Source organism: Triticum aestivum, chromosome 1D (genome assembly GCF_018294505.1).
Source record: "Triticum aestivum cultivar Chinese Spring chromosome 1D, IWGSC CS RefSeq v2.1, whole genome shotgun sequence".
Lineage (NCBI taxonomy): Eukaryota > Viridiplantae > Streptophyta > Magnoliopsida > Poales > Poaceae > Triticum > Triticum aestivum.
The window spans coordinates 445,983,141-445,998,680 of NC_057796.1; the positions used below are offsets into that span (position 1 = coordinate 445,983,141).

At 46.3% G+C, this 15,540-nt stretch overlaps 1 protein-coding gene across 1 annotated transcript; it reads right to left on the reverse strand.

Moving 5' to 3' along the window:
• Nucleotides 1-9,714: 9,714 nt before the first annotated feature.
• Nucleotides 9,715-12,415, reverse strand: LOC123182784 (putative receptor protein kinase ZmPK1). Its single transcript, XM_044595449.1, has one exon. The coding sequence runs from the start codon at nucleotides 12,386-12,388 to the stop codon at nucleotides 9,974-9,976; it is 2,415 nt and encodes an 804-aa protein (XP_044451384.1). The 5' UTR covers nucleotides 12,389-12,415; the 3' UTR covers nucleotides 9,715-9,973.
• Nucleotides 12,416-15,540: the final 3,125 nt, after the last annotated feature.

Below are 15,540 nucleotides of genomic sequence, written 5' to 3' on the forward strand. Positions count from 1 at the left end.
GAACGAGTAAAGAGACTTGCCGGTAACGAGATTGAACTAGGTATTGAGCTACCGACGATCGAATCTCGGGCAAGTAACATACCGATGACAAAGGGAACAACGTATGTTGTTATTCGGTCTGACCGATAAAGATCTTCGTAGAATATGTAGGAGCCAATATGGGCATCCAGGTTCCGCTATTGGTTATTGACCAGAGAGGTGTCTCGGTCATGTCTACATAGTTCTCGAACCCATAGGGTCCGCACGCTTACCGTTCGTTGACGATATAGTACTATGAGTTATGTATGTTGGTGACCGAATGTTGTTCGGAGTTTTGGATGAGATCATGGATATGAAGAGGAACTCCGGAATGGTCCGGAAGTAAAGATTGATATGTGGATAGTAGTGTTTGATCTCCGGAAGGGTTCCGGAATCCATCGAAAGGGGTTCCAGATGTTTCCCGAAATGTTTGGGCACGAGAACACTTTATCTGGGCCAAAGGGGAAAGCCCACGAGGTTTTTGGAAAGCGCAAAAGGAAGTTTCGCGGAGTCCAGGGGCCAGACGCCAGGGTCCCTGGCGTCTGGGTCGAGACGCCGGGAACCCTGGCGTCTAGCCCTGGAGTCCGAGAAGTACTCTTACCTTTCGGGTAAAACCGACTTTGTGGAGGCTTTTACTCCAAGTTTCGACCCCAAGGCTCAACATATAAATAGAGGGGTAGTGCTAGCACCCAAGACACATCAAGAAACACCAAGCCGTTTGCCGGCAACCCCGTCCCCTCTAGTTTATCCTCCGTCATAGTTTTCGTAGTGCTTAGGCGAAGCCCTGCGGAGATTGTTCTTCACCAACACCGTCACCACGCCGTTGTGCTGCCGGAACTCATCTACTACTTCGCCCCTCTTGCTGGATCGAGAAGGCGAGGACGTCATCGAGCTGAACGTGTGCAGAACTCGGAGGTGCCGTGCGTTCGGTACTTAGATCGGTCGGATCGTGAAGACGTACGACTACATCAACTGCGTTGATAAAACGCTTCCGCTTACGGTCTACGAGGGTACGTAGACAACACTCTCCCCTCTTGTTGCTATGCATCACCATGATCTTGCGTGTGCGTAGGAAAATTTTGAAATTACTACGTTCCCCAACAGTGGCATCCGAGCTAGGTTTTATGCGTAGATGTTATATGCACGAGTAGAACACAAGTGAGTTGCGGGCGATACAAGTCATACTTCTTAACAGCATGTCGTACTTTGGTTCAGCGGTATTGTTGGATGAAGCGGCCCGGACCGACATTACGCGTACGCTTACGCGAGACTGGTTCTACCGACGTGTTTTTGCACACAGGTGGCTGGCGGGTGTCAATTTCTCCAACTTTAGTTGAACCGAGTGTGGCTACGCCCGGTCCTTAAGAAGGTTAAAACAACACTAACTTGACGAACTATTCTTGTGGTTTTGATGCGTCGGTAAGAATGGTTCTTGCTCAGCCCGTAGCAGCCACGTAAAACTTGCAACAACAAAGTAAAGGACGTCTAACTTGTTTTTGCAGGGCATGTTGTGATGTGATATGGTCAAGACGTGATGCTATATTTTATTGTATGAGATGATCATGTTTTGTAACCGAGTTATCGGCAACTGGCAGGAGCCATATGGTTGTCGCTTTATTGTATGCAATGCAATCGCCCTGTATTGCTTTACTTTATCACTAAGCGGTAGCGATAGTCGTACAAGCATAAGTTGGCGAGACGACAACGATGCTACGATGGAGATCAAGGTGTCGCGCCGGTGACGATGGTGATCATGACGGTGCTTCGAAGATGGAGATCACAAGCACAAGATGATGATGGCCATATCATATCACTTATATTAATTGCATGTGATGTTTATCTTTTATGCATCTTATCTTGCTTTGTTTGACGGTAGCATTATAAGATGATCTCTCACTAAATTTCAAGGTATAAGTGTTCTCCCTGAGTATGCACCGTTGCCAAAGTTCGTCGTGCCCAGACACCACGTGATGATCGGGTGTGATAAGCTCTACGTCCATCTACAACGGGTGCAAGCCAGTTTTGCACACGCAGAATACTCAGGTTAAACTTGACGAGCCTAGCATATGCAGATATAGCCTCGGAACACTAAGACCGAAAGGTCGAGCGTGAATCATATAGTAGATATGATCAAGATAGTGATGTTCACCATTGAGAACTACTCCATTTCACGTGATGATCGGTTATGGTTTAGTTGATTTGGATCACGTGATCACTTAGATGATTAGAGGGATGTCTATCTAAGTGGGAGTTCTGAAGTAATATGATTAATTGAACTTAAATTTATCATGAACTTAGTACCTGATAGTATTTTGCATGTCTGTGTTTGTTGTAGATAGATGGATCGTGCTGTTGTTCCGTTGAATTTTAATGCGTTCCTTGAGAAAGCAAAGTTGAAAGATGATGGCAGCAATTACACGAACTGGGTTCGTAACTTGAGGATTATCCTCATTGCTGCACAGGAGAATTACGTCCTGGAAGCACCGCTAGGTGCCAAACCTGCTGCAGGAGCAACACCAAATGTTATGACCTTCTGGCAGAGCAAAGCTGATGACTACTCGATAGTTCAGTGTGCCATGCTTTACGGCTTAGAACCGGGACTTCAACGATGTTTTGAACGTCATGGAGCATATGAGATGTTCCAGGAGTTGAAGTTAATATTTCAAGCAAATGCCCGGATTGAGAGATATGAAGTCTCCAATAAGTTCTACAGCTGCAAGATGGAGGAGAATAGTTCTGTCAGTGAGCATATACTCATAATGTCTGGGTATAACAGTCACTTGATTCAACTGGGAGTTAATCTTCCGGATGATAGCGTTATTGACAGAATTCTTTAATCACTGCCACCAAGCTACAAGAGCTTCGTGATGAACTATAATATGCAAGGGATGGATAAGACGATTCCCGAGCTCTTCACAATGCTAAAGGCTGCGGAGGTAGAAATCAAGAAGGAGCATCAAGTGTTGATGGTCAATAAGACCACCAGTTTCAAGAAAAAGGGCAAAGGGAAGAAGAAGGAGAACTTTAAGAAGAACAGCAAACAAGTTGCTGCTCAAGAGAAGAAACCCAAGTCTGGACCTAAGCCTGAGACTGATTGCTTCTACTGCAAACAGACTGGTCACTGGAAGCGGAACTGCCCCAAGTATTTGGCGGATAAGAAGGATGGCAAGGTGAACAAAGGTATATGTGATATACATGTTATTGATGTGTACCTTACCAGAGCTCGCAGTAGCACCTGGGTATTTGATACTGGTTCTGTTGCTAATATTTGCAACTCAAAACAGGGACTACGGACTAAGCGAACACTGGCTAAGGACGAGGTGACGATTCGCGTGGGAAATGGTTCCAAAGTCGATATGATCGCCGTCGGCACGCTACCTCTACATCTACCTTCGGGATTAGTTTTAGACCTAAATAATTGTTATTTGGTGCCAGCGTTGAGCATGAACATTATATCTGGATCTTGTTTGATGCGAGACGGTTATTCATTTAAATCTGAGAATAATGGTTGTTCTATTTATATGAGTAATATCTTTTATGGTCATGCACCCTTGAAGAGTGGTCTATTTTTGATGAATCTCGATAGTAGTGATACACATATTCATAATGTTGAAGCCAAAAGATGCAGAGTTGATAATGATAGTGCAACTTATTTGTGGCACTGCCGTTTGAGTCATATTGGTGTAAAGCGCATGAAGAAACTCCATACTGATGGACTTTTGAAATCACTTGATTATGAATCACTTGGTACTTGCGAACCATGCCTCATGGGCAAGATGACTAAAACGCCGTTCTCCGGAACTATGGAGCGAGCAAACTGATTTGTTGGAGATCATACATACTGATGTATGTGTTCCAATGAATGTTGAGGCTCGCGATGGGTATCGTTATTTTCTCACCTTCACAGATGCTTTAAGCAGATATAGGTATATCTACTTAATGAAACATAAGTCTGAAACATTTGAAAAGTTCAAAGAATTTCAGAGTGAAGTTGAAAATCATCGTAGCAAAAAAATAAAGTTTCTGCGATCTGATCGTGGAGGAGAATATTTGAGTTACGAGTTTGGTCTACATTTGAAACAATGCGGAATAGTTTTGCAACTCACGCCACCTGGAACACCACAGCGTAATGGTGTGTCCGAACATCGTAATCGTACTTTACTAGATATGGTGCGATCTATGATGTCTCTTACTGATTTATCTCTATCGTTTTGGGGTTATGCTTTAGAGATGGCTGCATTCACGTTAAATAGGGCACCATCAAAATCCATTGAGACAACGCCTTATGAACTATGGTTTCGCAAGAAACCAAAGTTGTCGTTTCTTAAAGTTCGGGGCTGCGACGCTTATGTGAAAAAGTTTCAACCTGATAAGCTCGAACCCAAATCGGAGAAATGTGTCTTCATAGGATACCCAAAGGAAACTGTTGGGTACACGTTCTATCACAGATCCGAAGGCAAGACATTTGTTGCTAAGAATGGATCCTTTCTAGAGAAGGAGTTTCTCTCGAAAGAAGTGAGTGGGAGGAAAGTAGAACTTGATGAGGTAACAGTACCTGCTCCCTTATTGGAAAATAGTTCATCACAGAAACCGGTTCCTGTGATGTCTACACCAATTAGTGAGGAAGTTAATGATGATGATCATGAAACTTCAGATCAAGTTGTTACTGAACCTCATAGGTCAACCAGAGTAAGATCCGCACCAGAGTGGTACGGTAATCCTGTTCTGGAGGTTATGTTACTAGACCATGACGAACCTACGAACTATGAAGAAGCGATGGTGAGCCCAGATTCCGCAAAATGGCTTGACGCCATGAAATCTGAGATGGGATCCATGTATGAGAACAAAGCATGGACTTTGGTTGACTTGCCCGATGATCGGCAAGCCATCGAGAATAAATGAATCTTCAAGAAGAAGACTGACGCTGACGGTAATGTTACTATCTATAAAGCTCGACTTGTTGCAAAAGGTTTTCGACAAGTTCAAGGGATTGACTACGATGAGACCTTCTCACATGTAGCGATGCTTAAGTCTGTCCGAATCATGTTAGCAATTGCCACATTTTATGATTATGAAATTTGGCAAATGGATGTCAAAACTGCATTCCTGAATGGATTTCTAGAAGAAGAGTTGTATATGATGCAACCGGAAGGTTTTGTCGATCCAAAGGGAGCTAACAAAGTGTGCAAGCTCCAGCGATTCATTTATGGACTGGTGCAAGCCTCTCGGAGTTGGAATAAACGTTTTGATAGTGTGATCAAAGCATATGGTTTTATACAGACTTTTGGAGAAGTCTATATTTACAAGAAAGTGAGTGGGAGTTCTGTAGCATTTCTAATATTATATGTGGATGACATATTGTTGATTGGAAATGATATAGAATTTCTGGATAGCATAAAAGGATATTTGAATAAGTGTTTTTCAATGAAGGACCTCGGTGAAGCTGCTTATATATTGGGCATCAAGATCTATAGAGATAGATCAAGACGCTTAATTGGACTTTCACAAAGCACATACCTTGACAAAGTTTTGAAGAAGTTCAAAATGGATCAAGCAAAGAAAGGGTTCTTGCCTGTGTTACAAGGTGTGAAGTTGAGTAAGACTCAATGCCGTTTTTCAGCGTAAGGTCAGGTTACACAAAGGCCTATTTTGATAAGCAAGGCATTGCAAACAAATAGGTAGAGCAGAGAGCTAACCTAAGGAGCGAGCTTGTTGCGCGATCATGACAGGACTCGAGGAAGAAGCCCCGGCTAACTCCGTGCCAGCAGCCGCCCGACCACTGCAGAAGATAGAGAGAAAATGAAAGATGTTCCCTATGCTTCAGCCATAGGCTCTATCATGTATGCAATGCTGTGTACCAGACCTGATGTGTGCCTTGTTATTAGTTTAGCAGGGAGGTACCAAAGTAATCCAGGAGTGGATCACTGGACAACGGTCAAGAACATCCTGAAATACCTGAAAAGGACGAAGGATATGTTTCTCGTTTATGGAGGTGACAAAGAGGTCGTCGTAAATGGTTACGTCGATGCAAGCTTTGACACTGATCCGGACGATTCTAAATCACAAACCGGATACATGTTTTTATTGAACGGTGGAGCTGTCAGTTGGTGCAGTTCTAAACAAAGCGTCGTAGCGGGATCTACATGTGAAGCGGAGTACATAGCTGCTTCGGAAGCAGCAAATGAAGGAGTCTGGATGAAGGAGTTCATATCCGATCTAGGTGTCATACCTAGTGCATCGGGTCCAATGAAAATATTTTGTGACAATACTGGTGCAATTGCTTTGGCAAAGGAATCCAGATTTCACAAGAGAACCAAGCACATCTAGAGACGCTTCAACTCCATCCGGGATCAAGTCCAGGTGGGAGACATAGAGATTTGCAAGATACATACGGATCTGAATGTTGTAGACCCGTTGACTAAGCCTCTTCCACGAGCACAACATGATCAGCACCAAGGCTCCATGGGTGTTAGAATCATTACTGTGTAATCTAGATTATTGACTCTAGTGCAAGTGAGAGACTGAAGGAAATATGCCCTAGAGGCAATAATAAAGTTATTATTTATTTCCTTACATCATGATAAATGTTTATTATTCATGCTAGAGTTGTATTAACTGGAAACATAATACTTGTGTGAATACATAGACAAACAGGGTGTCACTAGTATGCCTCTACTTGACTAGCTCGTTGATCAAAGATGGTTATGTTTCCTAGCCATAGACATGAGTTATCATTTGATTAACGGGATCACATCATTAGGAGAATGATGTGATTGACTTGACCCATTCCGTTAGCTTAGCACTTGATCATTTAGTATTCTGCTATTGCTTTCTTCATGACTTATACATGTTCCTATGACTATGAGATTATGCAACTCCCGTTTACCGGAGGAACACTTTGTGTGCTACCAAATGTCACAACGTAACTGGGTGATTATAAAGGTGCTCTACAGGTGTCTCCGAAGGTACTTGTTGGGTTGGCGTATTTCGAGATTAGGATTTGTCACTCCGATTGTCGGAGAGGTATCTCTGGGCCCACTCGGTAATGCACATCACTATAAGCCTTGCAAGCATTGTAACTAATGAGTTAGTTGCGGGATGATGTATTACGGAACGAGTAAAGAGACTTGCCGGTAACGAGATTGAACTTGGTATTGAGATACCGACGATCGAATCTCGGGCAAGTAACATACCGATGACAAAGGGAACAACGTATGTTGTTATGCGGTCTGACCGATAAAGATCTTCGTAGAATATGTAGGAGCCAATATGGGCATCCAGGTTCCGCTATTGGTTATTGACCAGAGAGGTGTCTTGGTCATGTCTACATAGTTCTCGAACCCGTAGGGTCCGCACGCTTAACGTTCGTTGACGATATAGTACTATGAGTTATGTATGTTGGTGACCGAATGTTGTTCGGAGTTTTGGATGGGATCACGGATATGACGAGGAACTCCGGAATTGTCCGGAAGTAAAGATTGATATGTGGATAGTAGTGTTTGATCTCCGGAAGGGTTCCGGAATCCATCGGAAGGGGTTCCGGATGTTTCCCGAAATGTTTGGGCACGAGAACACTTTATCTGGGCCAAAGGGGAAAGCCCACGAGGTTTTTGGAAAGCGCAAAAGGAAGTTTTGCGGAGTCCAGGGGCCAGACGCCAGGGTCCCTCGGGGACCCTGGCGTCTGGCCCCTGGAGTCGAGAAGGACTCTTGCCTTTCGGGTGAAACCGACTTTGTGGAGGCTTTTACTCCAAGTTTCGACCCCAAGGCTCATCATATAAATAGAGGGGTAGGGCTAGCACCCAAGACACATCAAGAGAACACCAAGCCGTTTGCCGGCAACCCCGTCCCCTCTAGTTTATCCTCCGTCATAGTTTTCGTAGTGCTTAGGCGAAGCCCTGCGGAGATTGTTCTTCACCAACACCGTCACCACGCCGTCGTGCTGCCGGAACTCATCTACTACTTCGCCCCTCTTGCTGGATCGAGAAGGCGAGGACGTCATCGAGCTGAAAGTGTGCAGAACTCGGAGGTGTCGTGCGTTCGGTACTTGGATCGGTCGTATCGTGAAGACGTACGACTACATTAACCGCGTTGATAAAACGCTTCCGCTTACGGTCTACGAGGGTACGTAGACAACACTCTCCCCTCTCGTTGCTATGCATCACCATGATCTTGCGTGTGCGTAGGAAATTTTTAAAATTACTACGTTCCCCAACACACACCAGGGCAGATGGCCTCGGGATCCATGATGGGTGGACCGCGGGCGCTGCTAGGGCCATTGTTATGTGGTCTTTTCAGTTGTGCCCGCGTGCGCCATCTCGCATGCTTCCACACGCACGATGGGATGCCGGGGCCGCCTACAAGCATCCACCATTGAGCTCGGGTGAATAGTAAAATCATAATTTTAAAAAAATATCAATTTTTTTTGTTTTTTTACAAAGATTGACAAATGTTTTGAGTGCTTGCAAAGTTTCATCATGGAATCGCATTCCTGGAAGGTGTGGCAAAAGAAACAAAATCGATACTCCAAAAATGCTATTTTCAAAAGCATTTTGTAGCACTGGTTTTTTTTTGCCACGACTTTCACGAAGTGATTTCATGATGAAATTTTGAAAGCTTTAGAACATTTGTTAAAATTTGCCTTAAAAAATCAGTTTTTTTTTTAAAAATTCAGTGTTTTTGATTTACTGTTTATCCCGAGCTCGTTTGAGCTCGGGCGTAGAGGAGGACTTTCGGAAGAAAGGGTCCTTTTGGTTTTTGGCCTTTTGTTGCCTACTTAACTTTGAAGATTCTCAGGGATGCAGGCATAATGAGACAAGCTGATTATGGCATGTATGGTGGTGATATGACAGTCTTATCAACTCGTCACGTTATTAAGAGAAGGCAATAAAATATTATATACAATAAATTATTTCTTAGTCTTAGTCTTATCTCTCACAAGTAGATAATCCTAAATATGTGGTGAGATGTATTGTTACTAAAAAATCATCTCTTAACTAAGAGAAGACAAACCTTTTTTTTTTATGATTTGTTTGTCTCCCAAGCTGCCACTCAACATTTCTCCTACATGACAGCCCTAAAATATCATCACTGTACGCAGTGGCGTAGCTAGGGGTGGACAGGGTGGTCCATGGACCATCCTGGAATTCCCCAACAGCTTGTGTATAGTGTAGTAAAAAAGAATTAGTTGAAAATAAACAAAACTTATGTAAATATTCCTATTACGGGACCACCCTAGCAAATTGAGCTGGCTACGCCACTGACTGTACGCGGGGCCCAACAAGCCGGAAAGCATACACGCTGCAGGTATAAGAGGACGACACGTACGTATATATGTTGACGCGGAGGAGACCTGCACGTACTTGCCTCTGCTGGAGTCAAGTCAAGCTGGATCGTACGCGCTTAATTCCACAGTTTCGTATAAGAAGAGTCACCCATGAAAGCAAGAAGAGGACTTTGGACTGGAGTGAAGCAGCTCTCCATCCTACTCGTAATAATTTCCCATCACATGTTCGTATGGTCAGGGCCACGGGATGATTTAATTCCACAGTAGTGCGAAGAATGAAATATGAGCGAGGGAAAGCAATGGGCGGAGACTCGAGACTCTGAGTCAAGCAACCATACCGCAGACTTCAAGTCATGCAAGTTTTCTTTTAGATGTGACGACACATTTCAATAGTTCTATCATAACGCAGGCAGTCAGAATTAACAAAGCATTTAATCTCGTTGTAAACAGTTAGGCATGCATAGATACTATATCATAATTAAGTAGACATGCCATTACAATCAATCTAAAAGCCAACCCATAGAATAGTCAATAGAGTATGCATTAATACCCGCAAAAAAAAACCTATACACATCTATATTTTATTATTTTTTATAGCGGTACAACAACATAGGAAGAACAAGATGTAAGCTACAAGAAGTAGATCCAGGGGAATATAGTGACGAATCGAATTCACCGGAAGTAGGCAGGGTGCTCGTCCTCGTCATCGCAGGCTGTAAGAGCTTTCGAGATGTCATCCATGGTCGGCCGGTTGCTCCTTTCCTGCATGCACGCCAAGGAGAGCTTCACCATTTCCATGGCCTGCCGAGGGTTGAATTGCCCATCCAACCTACTATCCAGCAATGACACAACCTCTCCAGTCGCCACCACCCTCTTCAGTGCCTGCGCGATTTGGCACATCTCCAGCCGATCCCCGTTAGTCGTTTGGTCAGATATCCTGCTCCCGATCAGGATCTCCAGAAGCACGATGCCATAGCTATACACATCGACCTTGGCGTCGACCGGCAAACTCAGCGCCCACTCGGGTGCGATGTACCCTGTCGTCCCCCTCATGTGGGAGAGTTGTACGCCATCGCCAATGGCCTTCCTCCCGGACAGCTTGGCCAGCCCAAAATCAGAGATCTTTGGGTCCAAGTCCCGCGTGAGCAGGATGTTCTCCGGCTTGACGTCGCAGTGAATGACCCACTCAAGGCACTCGTGGTGGAGGTAGGCTAGGCCCCTGGCGGCACCCAAAGCGATCTTGAACCGCTCACTCCATGCCAGCACCTTACCAACGTCGTCGCCGAACAGGTGCATGTCTAGCGACCCGTTCTCCACATACTCGTACACTAGCAGCTTGTGTTTCCCCTCGGAGCAGAACCCCCAAATCCTCACGAGGTTCATATGGTTGATCCTCCCAAACACCGTCATCTCCGCCCAGAACTCCTCCTCGCCCTGTACCACGTTTGTCAGCTTCTTCACCGCCACCACGGTGGCCTTGTCAAGCACGCCGCGGTACACAATGCCGGAGCCGCCCCGGCCGAGCTCCTCGTTGAAGTTCCCGGTCGCATTCTTGAGCTCCCGGTATGTGAACCTCCTGAACTGGGTCCCCAAGATGAGCCTATAGCCCGATGCCTCCAGAGAGCTGGGGAATGGGATGCTCTCATGTCCTGACAGGAACCACCATGCCATGGCGACGAAGAAAAGGAGAAGCTCAAGAAATCCGAGTGCTGCGGCGAAGGCGAAAACGTAGGACCAGTTCGTGTGGCTGCTGGGTGCCCCATACGTGTACGCGTATGGAGGGACGATGGCGGCACCGGAACCATTATGATTGCAGTCGAGGCCCGCGGACGGCGTCGGTGCCGAGGCGTTGAGACCTCTAGGCACCTTGAGGTATATGCTTCCGGCGAACGCCGGCGAGGTGTAGCCGTTAAACAGGAGGCCTTTTGGGTAGCACCTGCCCTGGCCATCCGTCCGGTAGGAGAAGGCGATGCAGGAGCATGTATTCAAACAGATGCTCTTGCAGTATTGGAACGTGACGGACTGGTTGAACCCGAGGTCGTAGCCGTAGAAGTCGGTGTAGGCCACCTTGACAAACTTGAACCGCTCCGGCGCCACGGCTCCGCTGCAGTTGGCGGTGAACGTCGGGTTGCAGCCCTTTGTCCAGTCCTGGCGGTCCACCCTCTCGTACCCCGGCGCGCAGGAGCACCGGAGGGACGGCTGGTACTCGCAGATGGCGTTCTTGCCGCACAGCCCGTGGACGGAGCACGGCTGCTTCAGCGCCGCCCACGTGACCGTCCATCCTCCGGCCGCGTCCAGGCTGTACATCCTCAGGTTCCCGTCCTGCTCGACGGTCAGCCGTCTCTTGGCGCCGGCGACGCCCAGGTCGGTGGCCTCGGCTCGCAGGTTGTCGCTGGAGAGGAACACCCCGGCGTCGTCGAGGGCGCCGACCCGTGAGCTGTTATAGTTGGTCCGGCCGCTCCCGAACACGCCGAGGTCCGGGTCCGGCCAGTAGATGCTGGCGATCTCCGGGCCGTCGTAGAGGAGGCGCAGCACGTTGTCGTTGTCGTAGTAGAGCGTGTAGTAGCCGGCGATGAGCTTCTTGTCCTTGGACAGCGTCTGCGATGGGAGCAGCGTGTCCGTCGGCCAGTCGAAGCTCTGCCACGCGGCAACGCCGGTGGAATCTTCCGGGTCCGTGATGAGAAGGTTGCCGGCGTCGAGAAGGGAGACGGCGAGGCGCTTGTTACCGCCGGTCTTGCTGTCCCACACGGTCGTCCCGTTGGCATCGGCGAGGGCCAGCACGCCGTCGTGGCCGAAGGATACACGGGAAGCCCGGCCGTTCACGGGGGCGCCAGGGTTGGCCGTCCAGACGGCGGTCCGGTTCTTGGCCGCGGTGAACCAGACGGAGAAGTAGAAGGCGTTGTCGACGTGGACGGCTGGGAGGAAGCCGCAGGAGAAGGTGGCGTCCGGCGACACCAGGAAGGGCCGCTCGTGGTCTTCCACCGACAGGGATGAGCCGGCGCCCAGCGTGTGTTGAGCCGCAGAGGAGCGCAGCAGCAGAACGAGAGAGACGAGTGGAAGGAGGGCTGGACTGGCGAATCCAGCCATCACGAGTGGTACGTAGAGCAATGCTGTGAGTACGTGCTAGTTACGTCGTCAGGCCAGTGGTGTTCTTTTATAAAGGCTGAAGAGAAAAGTAGTGAGATGCAGTTAGCCGTGGTTACAAATTTCCAGTTAGCCGTGGTACTAAGGGCATGACCAATGGAAGCACTAGTATGGTGTGGTCTCAAGTTGTCCATGTAGTTAAAGTTGAATGAAGCTATTGGTTTGTACCACACTCACCCAATACAAGCTACTCCCTGTGATGCCATCATCTTTTACTCCTTTTCGCTTCCTACTCTTTTCCAACACATGCCACCTCCCCTCTCTGAGAAATCTGTGAGAAATCCACCTTTTCTCTTTCTACTCTCTTCCAACACACCCCGCTTTGGTTTTCAGGCTATAGCTTTTATGCCAACGCATCGTCCGAGCCGAGCTGGCACATGGGGCATCACCCTTGAGGCAGCCCGTTGGCCATGCCCTAAGAGTCTAAGACTTAATCAGTCAAGTGACATAACATGTAATAAGAAGGAAGAAAAAAATAATGTAAGATCTCACAAATATAGCACTGCCTGAGACTAACATCGGCAGTACCAATACAAGAAAAAACACGAATAAAACACTAAATCAATTTCTTCCGCAGTAGCTCCTTCAAGAAGAGGTACACACGTTCCTCGTGTTGTCATTGTCCAATGAGTGGTAGGAAGGATTTTCATCTTCATTGCTGAAACCAATCGCTTAAGGCCAGTGCATCAAACAACGAGACAACCCCTTTAACAAGGTAATTACACAAGTTCTTCGTTGTTGAACCCGACCAATAAAGACCAGAATTTTTTCCATTTGGACATGAAGCGATGTTTCAAACATCATCTTCAAGATAGATCCTTTGATAGTCACCCCACCAAGTACTCCACTGTAGAACATAGTCGTTCTTGCGGATGGGAGGGACGCCTACCCACCATAGACGACCACCCACTGGTAGAAAAAGGGCCTATTGTCCCGGTTCGTAAGGCCCTTCTGTCCCGGTTTTTGAACCGGGACTAAAGGGTCGTTACTAATGCCCTAGGCCTTTAGTCCCGGTTCTTACACAAACCGGGACAGATGGGCCTCCACGTGGCCGGTGCAGCAAGCCCAGGCAGGAGGGCCTTTAGTCCCGGTTGGTGGCACCAATCAGGACCAATAGGCATCCACACGTCAGCAGGTGGCAGGAGCTGAGGTTTTTGTTTTTTTCTTTCTGAAAGGGGGTGGTTTAGGGGGTAATTTAGGGTGTGTAAGCTAGCTAACAGAGAGAAGTGTCCTCTCTTATTTCCGTGCTTGGTTTACCAACGCTACTGCTATGCCTAAACATGGCTTAGATTAAAGTGAAGGCAACATGTGGTGCATCTCGAAAATAATATTAATCCTAACTTGATCAAGTTTGGATTAGTACTACTTTCGACATGCACCACATGCTTGTTGCCTTCACTTCACTCTAATCCATGTTCATTTCACCCACTGATATATAATAACTCTTCATGCCCGCATCATGCATCATCATAATAACAAGTCCTACTAATCATCATCATACAACTTCTACTCGTTATTAATAACAAGTCATACGATCATCATCCTCATAATCATCGAACCAACCCTACTTAATTGTTCTAGCCACATGATCAACAGTATTAGGTAGGACCTAAATACCCTCTTGAAGGTAAAATAGCATAAAACAATATAGACCCTGACTCTCCATTATGAAGAATGGAGATCATCCTGTCTCCAATTCTTGCGCCTCGCTTCCTTTTGCTTCCAAGGACCTCCTTGCGACTGTCCATACATTTTTTCCATTCCTTGATTTTCATGTCTCCACTTCTTTTAGAAATCCGGTATGGACAGTTCAGATTCGTAGGATGACCTGGACGTATGTTCAAAACATCAAGGCGACCACTCTGACACATCAGATGAGGCACACAATCCTCTGGGATTATCTGTTGAAAAACATAGTAATAACTTCATAGTTAGCAATGATGTACTAGTTTTAGAAGTATGCAAAAGATGCACGGATGTCGTAATAGTAAAAAATCTTACCAGGGTATCTCCATAGTACCGTAGTTCAACATGTGCACTAGGGGCACGTATTGACCATAATGTGGAGGAGTTTTACAATAGATGTTGTAATTCTCAAGATCAGTACAAAATCCGACCAGATGAGTTTTCTCCTTATAAGTTAACTCAGAGCCATCAGTGTAGTAGGTTCTGTCTACCATGTTCCGCACATTGTTTGAACAATCAAAATAAGCTGTCAACTATTTTGAAATGAACAATATAAATTAGCTAATAACTATGTTTGAGAAACTCACATAGCGGTAGAATTGGAGGCATATCAACAAGGACCCAAATGTCCATATTGTCTTGCTCGATGTCAGGATCACCAAGATCCATGGTGACAAGCATACCCTCATCAAAACCATACATCTTGCAAAATGCTTCCCAATTTTTGCAACCAAAATGGGTTACGCTCTCAGAATTATACAGATTTACTTCAAAATCCATATCATGATGGGTCCTTAGGTGAATTTTCTTTGTTTCCATACTTTCATGGTCTTCAAAACCCATCCTCTCCAAGACGTAGCGTCTTGCATGGCATGGGATAAGCTAGTCGAATTGTAAAAGATGAAAAGTACACGTTGAAATAGTTGAAGTCGTGCTTAATTACGAAAAAATAACACTTGTCGTCGTTGCGTACCGTTTCAACATCGAAGGTCTCCTCCAGCTTAATGTTGAAGCGCCGATCTTCGTCCGGGTGAGGCCTATCGCACAGACCTCGGTCGTCGTGGCACCAATCGCACTCCCACGGGAGACTTTCGTCGTCCGAGTACGACATTTCCTATGTTCATAATTCAAATATTAAACGTCTAAAATTGAATATATGTACTAAAAAACCGAAGTTAGATCATTATTATTCATCACGGGTTGACTATCGGTCTGTCGAGTCTTTTCTTGAAAACTCTCAGCTCACATGGTGTATACATTCGACCGTTGGTGATGGTCGCTCCTCCTTTCATCCCCAAGTGCATTACACCAAAATGTCTAGCACACGGGAATGAAGGAGAAGCGACCCCCACGACAACAGTCGGGATTCTTCGTTCTCTCATATATATATGGTGGAACTCTCCCTCACT